Here is a 13,930-nt window from a genome sequence, read left to right on the forward strand (position 1 = left end):
AACATCTGGTTTTAACGATGAGCGCCTTACTTTCTGTACCAGGACGAAACATTCCAAATTGTACCGAAACTCGCGTGATAGACAATATTGTGTAGTACAAATCATAGATGACTAATATAATCAAACAACTCATTAAATGCTATCTCAGCTTGGCATTATCCAGGGTATGACGATCGCATCTATTTATCGTTCTACCAGGTGCGAAAATGTTAATAACTGCATCATTCATGACTGCACTCACGCATGCACCAATAAACTATTATTTTCCATCAAACTCTCGAGCATTCTGACTTAATTATCAAGCTAATTCGCGCGCACATGAGCAACGTGACTGCGTGCGGATCATTTTCGTTCGACAAAGTAGCGCGGTGATCATACCCGCACTTGTGCTCTTTTGTCGATACCACCGAAGGGCATGTCATTTACATTCCCAGCTGTAAATGATTCGTCAATTATTACATTAGACCTTAAATGGGAGGGCTAATAAAGATCTATGTGCAATTGTGTGCAATTTGTGGCATTGCTTATTATAGCGCCAGGGGATCTCCAGATCGTTCCCGAGGTCGAGTTCTGTTAGGCTTGCCATCTCTCGCTACGAGACCCCCCACCACGGCGCGGATCATAATTGATCACAGATGATCTGTATCGCCCGTTGCGTGCTAGAGACGGTTTACATAACAAAATACTTCAAATTGATGCGTACCAGTCACTTCGGATCCGCGGCTCGACAAACCGATCTCACTCGATCAGTCGTCTAACGGATCAGAACTGTCTAGACATTCCAGCATAATGGTAGCACTAAAGTTGTAAGTTCCCTCGTGAAAACGAGATCATATCCTAGAATCTAATCGTGTGTTTTCTGTCTATTTCCCAAGTTTTGTGTTGTTTCTGCTAAGTCTAGCAATGCTGGCTAAAGCGCGCAACGAGCGCTACATCTGCCAGGTGATCGAAGATGGCTGGTGTACGCTGCAGAAGATTTACATTACTTCACGCACGGATGTGCGAGGATTACGTTTCCCGGACGACCAGTACGAGAAAATTCGCATCGGTCAGCACTATGACTTTGCCAACACAGACAGCGTGGTCAGTGTATTTTCAGCCGGTTTGTTCCGACGGATGAGCCGAGTGCGATATCTGAAAATGAACGAAGTTCGAATGCAAGGACTGGACATGCCAAATACGGTTCTGGAACTGGATGTATCCAACAATTGGATTACGCGCGTCTTTATCGATGCCGATAGAAGTTACAGTTTGCGAAAGTTAAACATGAAAAACAATTTGGTTAGTAGTGTTGCCAGTTTCAAGTATCTGAATCAGCTGGAAGAACTGGACATGAGTGAAAATTTGGTGCATTTGTTAAACTTTGAACTGTTCACGTTCATGCCGTACATCCAAACGATCGATTTCGCGCATAACCGTCTGCTCGAGGCTAGACCGGGCAGTATTCAGTTGACGCTGTACTACCTGGAACGATTGGACATGGCGGACAATCAGTTGCTCGAGATAGAACTGAAGTACTGGACCTTCCCAGCACTGCGAATGTTGAATCTCACGGGAAACCCGATCCGCCGGCTAGATTACTTCGAGGTTCGACGGGCTTTCCCCATGCTACTGAGAGTAACTTTCTAACAGACCCCCACTGACGCTGACAGGATCGTTAATTTATAGTATAGCAAATAGTGAATGTGAAAATACTCGAAGTGAAATTTTTGGGGAGATGTTCGCTCAAATATAGACGAATATTTTGTAACTCTGAGATAAATATGTTGGGATTTCGTACAGTAATCCTCATTGACGACAGTTCCTTTATCCTGGCAGTTACACGTTTGATTGTTTTCATTTAGAGTGCTTCAGGAGATGGTCAACTGAATTTCCTCAAATTTGGTTTCAAATGAAAGGTATAGTATGCCTAATTTTATTCGGATCTAAGTTATGGTTCCGGAGTTACGGAGTTAAGCTGTTGGCCTTAACCTTGAATATTCAAAAAAAATCAATATCGCTATAATATCTAAATGAGTCCATTATGGTTGATTATCTCTTTGACCACTCTGGCCACCTTCGTCTGCTCCAGAACAAGCGTTACCAAATTCAATAAATAATATTACATGAGTTCAGTTTCTTACTCCGTTACCGTTAATTGATATTCAATTTCCTTTGAACCTGACTACCGATTTAAAGTGGTCTTATGTGATATTGATATATACACTCAGAATATAATTTCTTCGATACTTGAAATGTGTAAAATTGTCTTTATTTGCCTTTCCCATATAGAAATATTATGCAAACGCTTCAAACTGCGACGTTTCAACCGCGTATTATATACCACTCGACGGGTCCGACTAGACCGGAAAATACCATCTCTATAATGTCATCGCATGCTCTGTCAAACAAATCATTTTACTTATTTCACCCAATCAATACAAACACAAACATTACACACCTGAATGAATCTGAGCTGTATAGAATAGATCGCAGAATTGCGCTCGCAGAAATTATCAGAAGGCTAGCAAGTGTTAATGACTAGTTTTATATCAATCATTACATTTTCTAGAGCCGAAATTTATGTGCAGATGAAAATAAAATGAGCAATGACGCAATGAGCAATCGATTGAATAACTTGAAATAATGGATTAATACTTATTCCTGGAATTTCATTACAATATATGTTCAAGTATCTGTTTTAGTTTGGCCGCACTGGTGATTCTTTCCTGTGCGCTGGATGCAAAAATATTATGTTTATTGTGGCAGCCTATCTGAAAAATATGGCGATAATGTGTTCCACCGTATATATGAATAACATATGATAACACTAGGTCCATCCTAGCGTTTAACCAGTGCTTTTATATGAAGTGAACTAATCATAAACGTATTCTCCAGCTAAAATGAAGATACGCTTCAGTGCAATGTTTATTATATTTGTGGAGGAATAACTAAAAATGAGTAATTGTCCAATGTAGTATATTCAGATGTGGCTAAGATAGCACTATGGTATTCGTAAGATGAATCTTACGTGAGTAGTGTTAGTGATATCAGTATGAATCGACTTGCTTCCGTCATACCGTTCATTCCGCTCCCATTGAATCGTGTGAGCGCTATGACTTCGACCCGTTGCACAGTGGCTGGAGGCTGGCCAAAACCTCAAAAATTTATTTTTGAAATATTGATATTTTATATTTTTCCTCAATTTCTCATGTATTGAATTATGTATATTCAAAAAATATTATGATCATTGGATAAGAATACGATTTTTAACATGAGTTTAAACGTGGCAAAGTCCGGACTTTTTAATGATTTTTATTTCCGAAACCAACATTGCTCTGTTCACTTCAAATGCATGTTGCTCTTTTGATTTTGGTCGGATTTTTGCACAACTAGTTTCATTGTGTAGAAGAAGCTTGGTTAGCGCTAGAAGAAAGAGCTTGGTTAGCGAATAAAATGCATTCGGTAAATTTGTTTGGGACTATGACTTTTTCGTTTAAATATGTTTGAGGTGGTCAGATCAAAAATACTTTTTTCACTAATGTATTCTGTACAAATTTCGGAACCATTTCGGAACGGTCACATAGTATACATTCTATGGGATATAACATCTACTTTTCGAATATCATAGTCTCGTTCTGCGCCTAGGTGCGCAAATAGGTTTAAGGAGATTTTGAAGCTTTGTTGCTGATATGGAGGCGCATGGCGTTTTGTATAAAATAGTTAGACAATTTACAGTAAACCAACACGTTAGACAATGGATTTAAAGTAGTGTTCTTCATTTTTTATGATATTTCTGACATTGGTGAACAGTAACGGAAAATCTATCATAAAAACGGTATTATAGTTATAAGAAAGGTGCAACGACACTGTATGGAAAAATGCATTTGATATTTTACGACTTTGACATAAAAAATTGAGCTCAGCGCCTCAAAATTAGCATAAATTGTGATTTTCAGCCAAATTAGGTAACATTTGAGGATTTGTCCGACTTTTGTTTGAAGATCCGCCACTGTGCGTTGTGCTTCTGGATTGTTTACATCTTTTTGGTTTCCAACGATAGCAAAGTGTGCGATCTGGTACGACATTGGTAATTGTCCAGCGACTGGACTGTCCACTCATATCGAATAGTTTTGTCGTTGCGTCCTGTTTTGGTTCTATAGGGGAATGATAAGAATTAGCAGATATTTCAAGATGCTAAGTAAAAGTTAGATTTAGCTGATAATTCTGATTAAATATGTGCTTAACGCTCTCCCGCCCAATCCCGGCTTTTGGCGGATTACTGGAAACTCGCTATAGAATATTGAAAACACGATTGTATCACAGAGAACAGACATCCATGATCGAACAAAAATATTTAAAAAACGTGTGTAAACATTTGAATTAATATACTAAAAACACTAGCGCCGCCACACCAACCTATCCCAACTATCCGTCAAATCGATTCCGGAACCGGTTCGAAATCCTGGATGGATTCTGCATGGAACCTAGCTCAAAGAAAACAACCGATTCCGACTCTATCGGTTGACGCATTTGAGCCCGGAATTCATGCTGGAAGTCCGAATCGGTTCCGGACTAGTTTGACTGGGTAGAGGAATATCCGCTGTCAATTCTGTCGCACTCAGCCACAAAAAAACATGACGACAGTAGCGCACCTGGTTTAGATATCCAAACTACCTTCGAAACCGTTAGAGATTTTACACAAGTTGAATGCTGAAGATGGACGTCTGTTCTCTGTGATTGTATGTTGTCACCACTATGAAAACCTCTTCACAACAGTCCTATTAGTCATACAAATTCATTTTTTGCATTTTAAAATTTTTATGATGAATACAGTCAACGCTGAAAGATGAAAATTTAAGGAAAACGAGATTTGTGTATTGCAGTGTAATTCAGTTAAAAAATATTCATGGTTTTTAAATTTTTTGGAGAGAATAAAAAAATATTTTTTAAGTTTCTAGGTTGTAGTATTCCTCTAAAGCTGTGAAATTATATTGTAAACGATGCGGAAATAAAAGTTATTAGCAATAAAATCTTGACTCGTCAATTGGCCATGTTGGACATTGTTGAGGGTTAAATGAAAAATTCGAAGTTTTAGTGAGTTGGCAATATATTCTTCAGCTTTCTCATTACAAAAACAATCTACAATAGTTTTTTGAAACAAAACAAAAATTTGGGCAGCAGAGGATTAATTAATCAGAGGGTTAGAGTAAAGCTTGAACTCATTTTTGCACTTTTTTTGACCAAACAAATATTGTCATTTAGGGTTTATTTGTCACCGCAAAATTGTTATGTATTATGTATAAATTAAATTTCACCGAGAAAAATCAACAAACAGAATACATAAAATATTGTCATTATCTCATCTGCTTTGTTCGAAACTAAGAGGTGCGAAATAGATCGGAATAGGCTCTACTGCCATAATAGGCATGTTATCCTAGCAACAGATCAACATGTTTTAATAATTTTTTAGAACATGTTTTTATGAATTTGCCAATACGAGGTGTGCTTCCATGGAACGAGACACAATAGACACAACAATTTGGATTATTTTATAGATTAACAATTCCCGCAAAATTGTTCCAGGTCCGTTAAGGTCGGTATATATTTCAGTCACTTCACGCTTCATGACACGTGTTGATGATCTTACCCATACAAAAATGCAACCCACTTTAGAAGTAGGTAATGCACAGGATTCTTAACTTTTTCTATACCCTGGACACCCTAAGGTGAAGGCTATTTTTATAACTTTTTTTCAATTGCGGTTTTTTTATGACTGAGTTGCAAGAACGTAGGCTTGTACGCAGCTCACATGGGTTGGTTTGGAAAATTCGTTGGTCGAATAAAAAGTTCATGTCCCAAGGATGATTTTTATTTTTAAGATTTTCCTCGAGACAATTTTATTTATCAGGATTTTTGTTTATTTTGCCGTGACATCAGACCTCGACGTTTCATGCATTTTGAAATCATTTGGCATCAAAATGAAATGTTTGATCTCTGGAAAAGTTTATGGAACAACATTTTGTTTTTAGTGTTTTCTGTTGAAATGTAATTTTCGATTTTCAGCATTTATTGTTTTGAATACCATGCTGATAAAAGTGATTCAAATAAAATGTGGATAAAACGATAATATTGAATCTAATAGTGTTATGAGAAAAGAATATTTACAATATTTGTACAATACATTTACTTTGCGTTTTTCATTGGTATAGATTCGAAATACGATTAAACATATTGCAAACAAATTCTTACACCACTTGACTTACGCTAATTTCGTTTTTAGATCAGAGATTCTCTAGGTTCGCTCGGAGCTGTCAGTTTTGTATGGATATTAAAAACATTAGAGCGAACCTAGGACGACTCGTTTCTAAAACCGAAACAGCATTCCGTATGTGTGTATGTTTGTATGTGTGTATCAAACACTCTCACTGATTTTTCTCAAAGATGACTGAACCGATTTGCACAAACTTAGTTTCAAATGAAAAGTACAACCTTTCCATCGGGCACTATTGTTTTTTTTTTAATCCAACTTCCGGCTCCGGACTTATGGGTTGAAGAGTACGATCACATAGCAAATTTCCATAAAAACCGGTACCACTATTGCAATACATATTAAAATGTGTGCAACAGTGCTTGGATTTGTGTGTGCTTTGAGTTTGACCACATTGGCCACCTAAGATGGTTCTTGATACCCCCGGGGAACTTGGCAAGACCCTAAATTAATGTCATACCTATTTCTCAGGGAATTCTTCACAGATTTTTACAAACTTGATCTCAAACGAAAAGTACAGCATTCCCATTGGCTGCTACTGAGGGGAGAGGTGACGATCTGCTTATAGGAGACATTGGGGGTCGATAGGTCAATTAGGAAGAATTGGAGGCTGCGGCGGTCACCACGATACTGTTGGGAATATGTGATGACATCATCACAGTTCCTCGATGACGGAGTGGTTAACGCACCCAAATAGAAACTGGAAGATCGCAGGTTCGATTCCTGCTTGAGGACATATCTTTTCTCAGTGTTTCCAATAAAAAAGTGAATTTTCACCGTTTCTTAATACTCACCGTTTCAGTCATTCTTTCTTCTCTGTCTTTTTTCCAGTGGACACGTTCATAAAAATCCTTGAAAAAAAAACAAAACAAGGAGTGCTAATGATTTCCTTATTGATCCGACTTCCGGTTCTGGAATTACAGGGTGATGAGTACGAACACGCAGCAAATCCCGATTTCAACGTATTTGGCGAAGAATGTAAAAAGGTGAAAATTTTTCCAAAATGTGCTTGTATTTGTGGATTTATATCACTAACAGTCATTCAAAGTCTCTTTAGCCACATTGGCCACCATCGACGGCTCTGGAAGTCCCGCGGAAATATTCAAATTCAGAATAACAGTTACATCGATTTCTCAGTGATGACTGGACCGATTTAACCAAACTAAATCTCAAATGAAAGTATTGCGTCCCCAAAAACTGTTAGTAAATTTTATTTTGATCCGACTTCCGGTTGCGGAGTTACGGGTTGTGGAGTGTGGTCACCGAGAAAATTTCTTTTCAAACCGATACCGCGACGAATGCAAAAAGGATTTTTTGTTAAAGTAGGAAATTGGCACAAATCTCCGATCAACATGGGGAACGTGTCATTTGACGTTCGGTTCCGGAGTTACGCGTTGAAGAGTACGGTCACACAGCAAATTCTTTTATAAACTGGTATCACCATGGCGTCCGAATGATGTAATACATATTTGAATAGGTGCAAGATTATTTGGATTTGCGGGTGTAGATCACTAATGATCAATCAAAGTAGCTTTGGCTACCTTTAGAGATGGTCGGGTTCGGGTTTTTTGGACCCGAAACCCGGACCCGACCCGAACCCGACGGGTTTCGGGTTCTATAAATTTAAGCTTCTCGGGTTCGGGTCGGGTTGCGGGTTTTCAAATTTGGAAATCTCGGGTTCGGGTCGGGCCCGGGTTTTTGCAATTTTGAACTTTCGGGCTCGGGTCGGGTTCGGTTTTTTCAAATTAGAAATGATCGGGGTCGGGTCGGGTTCGGGTTTTTGAACAAAACAACCCAACCATTTCTTGATGCAGTTGGCGTCTGTACACAAAACCCAGTCTCTTTTTGTAGTAGTGTATTATACTTCGTGATACGAATGGATGACACATATAACCGTACTAAATGTTAGCACATTTGAATCGCTAGAATTCGTCGTTGTTTTCTGGTGCTCAAATATTGTATTTTTTTCATTCTTGTATAAAATTCCCTCTCTTCAGATTCGCAAGCTACTCGAATTATTTTATTTTTTAAACGAACATTCATTTTAGAGTATTCAACAATACGTTTCAAATCTAAAATCTTTTTGCAATTTATTTTTCATGATAATTAGTAACAAACCAAGTCCACAGAAATTTTGGTTCAACTTTCTATTATAAATTTCGATAGGTACTTTAAAACTGATACTTAGGCCGCGGTTAGAGTAAACGCGTGAAACTCGTATCTACAGCAAAGCGAGTGAAAATCTACGGGAAGTAGAGACAATAAAAAACTATCTATTGATCCGCTCCTGATTGGTCGTTTTGACAGTTGCGAGAAATCGAAAAGTGGGTGTCGCGAGTATACTGAATAGTAGTACTTTTTACTACATATTGAATTATAATTGTTTTAACTATGCATATTATAAATAGAAACACAAATTAAAATGATAATTAAATTTCAAGGCAGCACGATTTGTATATTCTTGGCATAGTTGCGATCCACGAGATGCTTTTCAACCATTTACTACAAAGACAAATTCCCATATATTGAACTCACAGATTGTCAGATTGTCCCCGGGCTGGGCCGTTGCATGAGCCGGATTTCTTCATGAAAATATATGAATTTCCACGCTCTTGAGGAATTAATCGCAAATCGTGTGTTCTGTTGAAGCCATTGACGGATTTTTTAAAGTTTGGAGTCGTTACGAAAGCTCCGTTAGAGATGTCGAAGCATCTCTACTGGCGCGCTTACCGTATAATCTGAAGCATAATATAATTTAGATACCCATTATAGATAGTCCTAACGCTTATGATGTGACATAAAAAACGCGTCAGAGAATCTTGATTGACACCCTTTGACACAAGTTTGACCGTACCAACCAGTAATAAATTATACAAATCTGCCTTTTCAAGAATGGTTTTTGATAAAGAATTAAAAATTTTGGTTAAGTGCGACGGGCAAGGTTGTTTGAAACTGTCACCATTAAGCTTTTTGTTTCCCCTTGAGTTAGCCACCGATTTATCCTGATTTCCGATTTAGATATCGACGATTTATAAGTTTCTCAGAACATTACAAATTCGATGTTCAATAATAGTCAGTATAAATGCGAATTCTACTCGCCAGTGATTCGTTTTGCCATAGACAGATATAACTCAATGCGTATGGTGATTCGAATGATTCAATTACTCTTAGATGAGCCTTGGGTCCAGCTCGGGTGCCTAAAATTAGAAATCTTCGAGATCTTTGGTTGATTCTCCGTACTAGCAAGTTTGGTTCGGATCGGGTTTCTCAAATTTTAAATTTTCGGGTCGGGTTCGGGTTTTCAAATTTTAAAATTCGCCGGGTCGGGTCGGGTTCGGGTTTTACAAAATTTTCATTCTCGGGTACGGGTCGGGTCCGGGTTTTTCAATTTTAAAATTTTCGGGCTCGGGACGGGTTCGGGTTTTTTAAATTTTATAATTTCGTGCTCGGGTCGGGTTCGGTTTCGGGTTTGAAAAAATTGAAACCCGACCATCTCTACGGTTTCGATGCCTCTGGGAAACTCGGGAAATTAATTGATGGTGAATCGAAGATTCTTGGAATAAATTATCCTCCATCGATAATTTCGGTAGTCCCGGATCCCGGACATATTCCAGAACTAATGCCACTTCATTGATAACTGAATCAATTTTCACTAATCTATTCTCAAATGGAAGGTATAATATGCAGTTTGGTATTGGACCCCACATCTACCCCTCCCTCTTGTTCCTCTTACCTCTTAGGGATGATCCATAAATGACGTAGCATTTTTTGAGTGATTTTTAACACCCCCCTCCCCCATCGTAGCATTTCGTCACAAAATTCTATATACCCCCCTGATAATTACGTAGCTTGACGGTAACCCTAACTCCCCTCGTTGTCCCCGCAAAATTTAAAAAAAAATTAAAATCGATATTAATTAGATGAAACGGGTAAGATTGTCGTGACATCAGCTCAACCCCTATTTCCTTTTAAAAAAGCTACGTAGCATCACATGACCCCCTACCCCCTGTCGTCACACATCATCACAAAATACAAAACTCCCCCCTCCCCCATATAATGCTACGTCATTTATGGATGGTCCCTTACATATCCCCTGCCAAAAGTCTTGAAAAATTAGAGCTCCAAGATTTTGCTCCAGGATGAGCATTCGACATCGACATTTCAACCAAGGTCCACAGAGCCGAGTCTCATATACCGTTTGACTCAGTTCGACGAGATCGAAAAATATCTGTGTGTATGTGTGTATGTGGCAAAGAATGTCACCTCTGGTTCTCAGAGATAGTTTGGCCGACTTGCAAAAAATCTAGTCTCAAAGGAAAGGTACGGCTGCTCTAAAATATTTTATTAATCGGACTTCCGGTTCCGGAGCTACAGGTTGATAAGTGCGGTCCGATAGCAAATTCCCATATAAACAGGTACCAGCGAGGTTAACAGTTTTAGCTAATCATTCCAAGTTAGGGGAGACTATCAACACTAACTTTAACGATCGCTACGAAGAAATCCGCAAACACTTGGGAGACGATCTATTTCATCCGAAGAGTGCTTATACCTAGCATCGTCAAACTGGAGAACGCCCAGGCGAATGAATTGACCTAGAGGGCGCTGCAAGCTTCATTGCAAACGAATGTATCTTTTCAATGTTCAATCTATGCTTAGCTGCATAATCTCGTGTAGAGCTGCTTTCTTTGGGTAACGAACAAACTAGCTGCGACTGAGAATAAAATATGAAACAGATGAGCGAGACAGTTCCAAATTATCAACCTATCACTTCCACATATTTCGGTATGTCTGGCCATCCATAACACTGCGCCTGTGATGAGATAGGTACTATGTGACACGCTAAATTCTTTTGTGCGAATAGGATGCGCGATAAATGAGGAGTATGGCTGGTTGTCAACACTAGCAATCCAAAATGTTTTAAACTACAAACACTTGATACACAGACTTGCGGAGACAAAACTTACTTACTAGCAACCATGAATATTACCGGGCATCACGGAAGATCCCATAAACTTTGCATGGGCTTCCCCTTTTTACTTCCCCTCTCAACACCCTCATGCTCATTTGGCTACACTTTTTGACACTTCGCTCTTATGTGTATAAAGTGTCTTTGTTTAAACTGTCTGACCACTTACTAACAAGTTCTGCAGTGCAGCCAGTTTTAGCACTATTTCATCAAAGTACACTGTAACTTTGAGAGTGTACCTTTCGGTGTACCTGGGTTATCGAGAACGTGTCCTCAGATAATTGCCAGAACATTCCGTAATAACATATTTGTATTTGATTCAGCGAAGGTAAGCCAAATCTTCTCGTTCGAATTGGAACCGGGTTTAACTTTTCCAAAGCATTGGCTTCGAGTTGAATTAGGGCCCCATCTATACTTTGATGTAGGTATTTTGCTATGCTACTGCTTCGCACACATGCTGTCGTAGTGTGGTGAGTCTACAGTTGGAAGCTACAGTAGTAGCTGCTTGAAAAAAAATGTAGGCGAACGGAGTGCCAAATTACACAGGTGTTATCAAAGTTTCCCACTTTGTTAACTTATCTGAAGATGCACTGCTTTGCAGTATGTACCATAACAAATGGGAAATTTCTATGAGTTTCTATTTGGGTAGATTAATAAATATGACTTCTATAATTTTATACTTCTTGTACTACAGCGAGAATTATTTAAGTGAAGGTTCGTTAGTTGGGGTGTTCTTTAGTTGAGTGTTCGCTAGTTGGGTCATGGATGTCATGATTTAATGTCAAATTTTTTTGTAACAGTCTATCATACAATAGATAAATATGAGAACAGTTGTACTTTACACTGCCCTTTTGGCCAGTTTTTGATATCTGTCAGCCGACCGAACTCGTTTGTTGGGTCGAGGTTGTGGTGTGGTTATGGACGACTAAGAGGTTGATAACAGTTTGTTATCTTTCTCAGGACCGAACCAGTCTAGAGGCCGAATGGCATCCGGTTAAGGTTGAACAGAGAATGCGCAAAATTCGCAAACGAAAAAAGCAGTTTTTTTCCACACCGTATGTCAGATCTTCATAAAAACAGTACTGTAACAACATTCTACATACGCTGATTGATTTTTATGAAGATCTGACATACGGTGTGGAAAAAACTGCTTTTTTCGTTTGCGAATTTTGCGCATTCTCTGTTCAACCTTAAGATATGTAAGCCAAAAATCGATCCACTGAGATTCTGCTCCCATGTAAGAGACGGTTGAAACAAGAATCCTCAAGCCCAAAGAGTGAATGGCTGGCGGGACTAAAATATGCCAGTAGCGTTTAAGGTAATCTAGCAGTATAGTGTAACCAACTGGCTTACTTACCCTACCCTGAAACAGATTAAAAAATTTAATGTAATGCGTTAGCTTTATTTTTCCGTTTGTTAATAGATGTGGAAAGACCTTCCGGTGGTCTCAACTCAAGTTAGGGAATGTCAACTAACTAAGTTCTCCGTCAATCTTGTGACTATATCACTGCTATTACGCAACTTCAGTTTTTTTGTTTTAAAGGTTTTTGAGCTTAGGATTAAAATAAAATATTTTCGGGGTTGTCTTCAATTCTAATCGACAAGTTTTTCCAATTTCCTCAATTAGAATTAAGAAAGCTCTTTTGTATTACCTTGGTTCTCTAAAATAAAAATAAACATGTTGAGAAAAGGCAATGTAATCAAAGTACACAAAGAAACACTGTCCACAATCGTATTAAAATATTCTTTTTTTCTGGGACGTACTGTAACAGGACGATAGATAAACTCAACTGTGAAAGACACAGTAAAAACAACACGCCCCTCCTAAGAAATTAGCATTTTTATTGAAGGCCACTGAACTAAACTTGTCTGCGGTAAAAGTGATTACGTTTCCTTTTCTATACATCTTTTATCACCTTATTCTCGTCCTTGAAAAGCCAAGTATGTCCGATCAAAGATTCCACGCAAACATAGATCAAACAGTTTCCAAGTTATTCTCGCATGTTCATACCGCATAGACATCGAACTCAAACGCGATTGCTTATCGTGAGGGAAATATTAATTATTCCAACAAACAAACCAATTGGATTCGGCGGGCTTCACATAACTGATATTCGTTCCTAATTTTGGCACTCTCAGCTCAGATCAAAGAAAGTGTGAAACAATAAATAATTTACAGTACCCTCACATACGGATGCTGCTAGATGTGTGGGCGAATCGGAGTCGATTTGTGGCTTCGGTGGAGACTTCCAGTCGCATTGGAGTTGATAATTGAATTTGGCCTTTGCTTACTTGTGTCGAATTAAAAGTGCTATACAACCGTACAGCAATTATTTCGACAGTTTTATCAAATGGTGTGTGTATGTGCTTATCCCTGAGTTGATTTGACGGTTACAATATCCAAACAAACGTGGATTAGGGTGACCGAAAAAATGTTTGCTTAGACGAACATAATCCATAAATGAAGGGCTCAGTGCAGGAACGGCCTAAGTCAAAAAATATAAAAAGTAGATTATTAAAATTAATATATTTTATTGAATTTTCGAAGGTTTTTTTGAATGGTAAACTAGATTTTTATTCAAATAAATAACTAGTTTTTTGATTAGAAGTCGGTATCATTGTATTCATTACATAACTACATACAATAATTTGTGATGTTTTCACTAAATTGCTCAGTTTGAAGAATTCAGAAAGACGACACAATTGTTGAAGAT

General features: G+C 38.3%; 1 protein-coding gene across 1 annotated transcript; it reads left to right on the forward strand.

Annotated features, from left to right (window-relative positions):
- Positions 1-652: 652 nt before the first annotated feature.
- On the forward strand, positions 653-1,762 carry LOC131690370 (leucine-rich repeat-containing protein 40-like). Its single transcript, XM_058976084.1, has 2 exons — positions 653-806; positions 876-1,762. The coding sequence occupies exons 1-2, from the start codon at positions 790-792 to the stop codon at positions 1,627-1,629; spliced, it is 771 nt and encodes a 256-aa protein (XP_058832067.1). The 5' UTR covers positions 653-789; the 3' UTR covers positions 1,630-1,762.
- Positions 1,763-13,930: the final 12,168 nt, after the last annotated feature.

The sequence above is a fragment of the Topomyia yanbarensis genome, chromosome 3 (assembly GCF_030247195.1).
Source record: "Topomyia yanbarensis strain Yona2022 chromosome 3, ASM3024719v1, whole genome shotgun sequence".
NCBI classification, from domain to species: domain Eukaryota; kingdom Metazoa; phylum Arthropoda; class Insecta; order Diptera; family Culicidae; genus Topomyia; species Topomyia yanbarensis.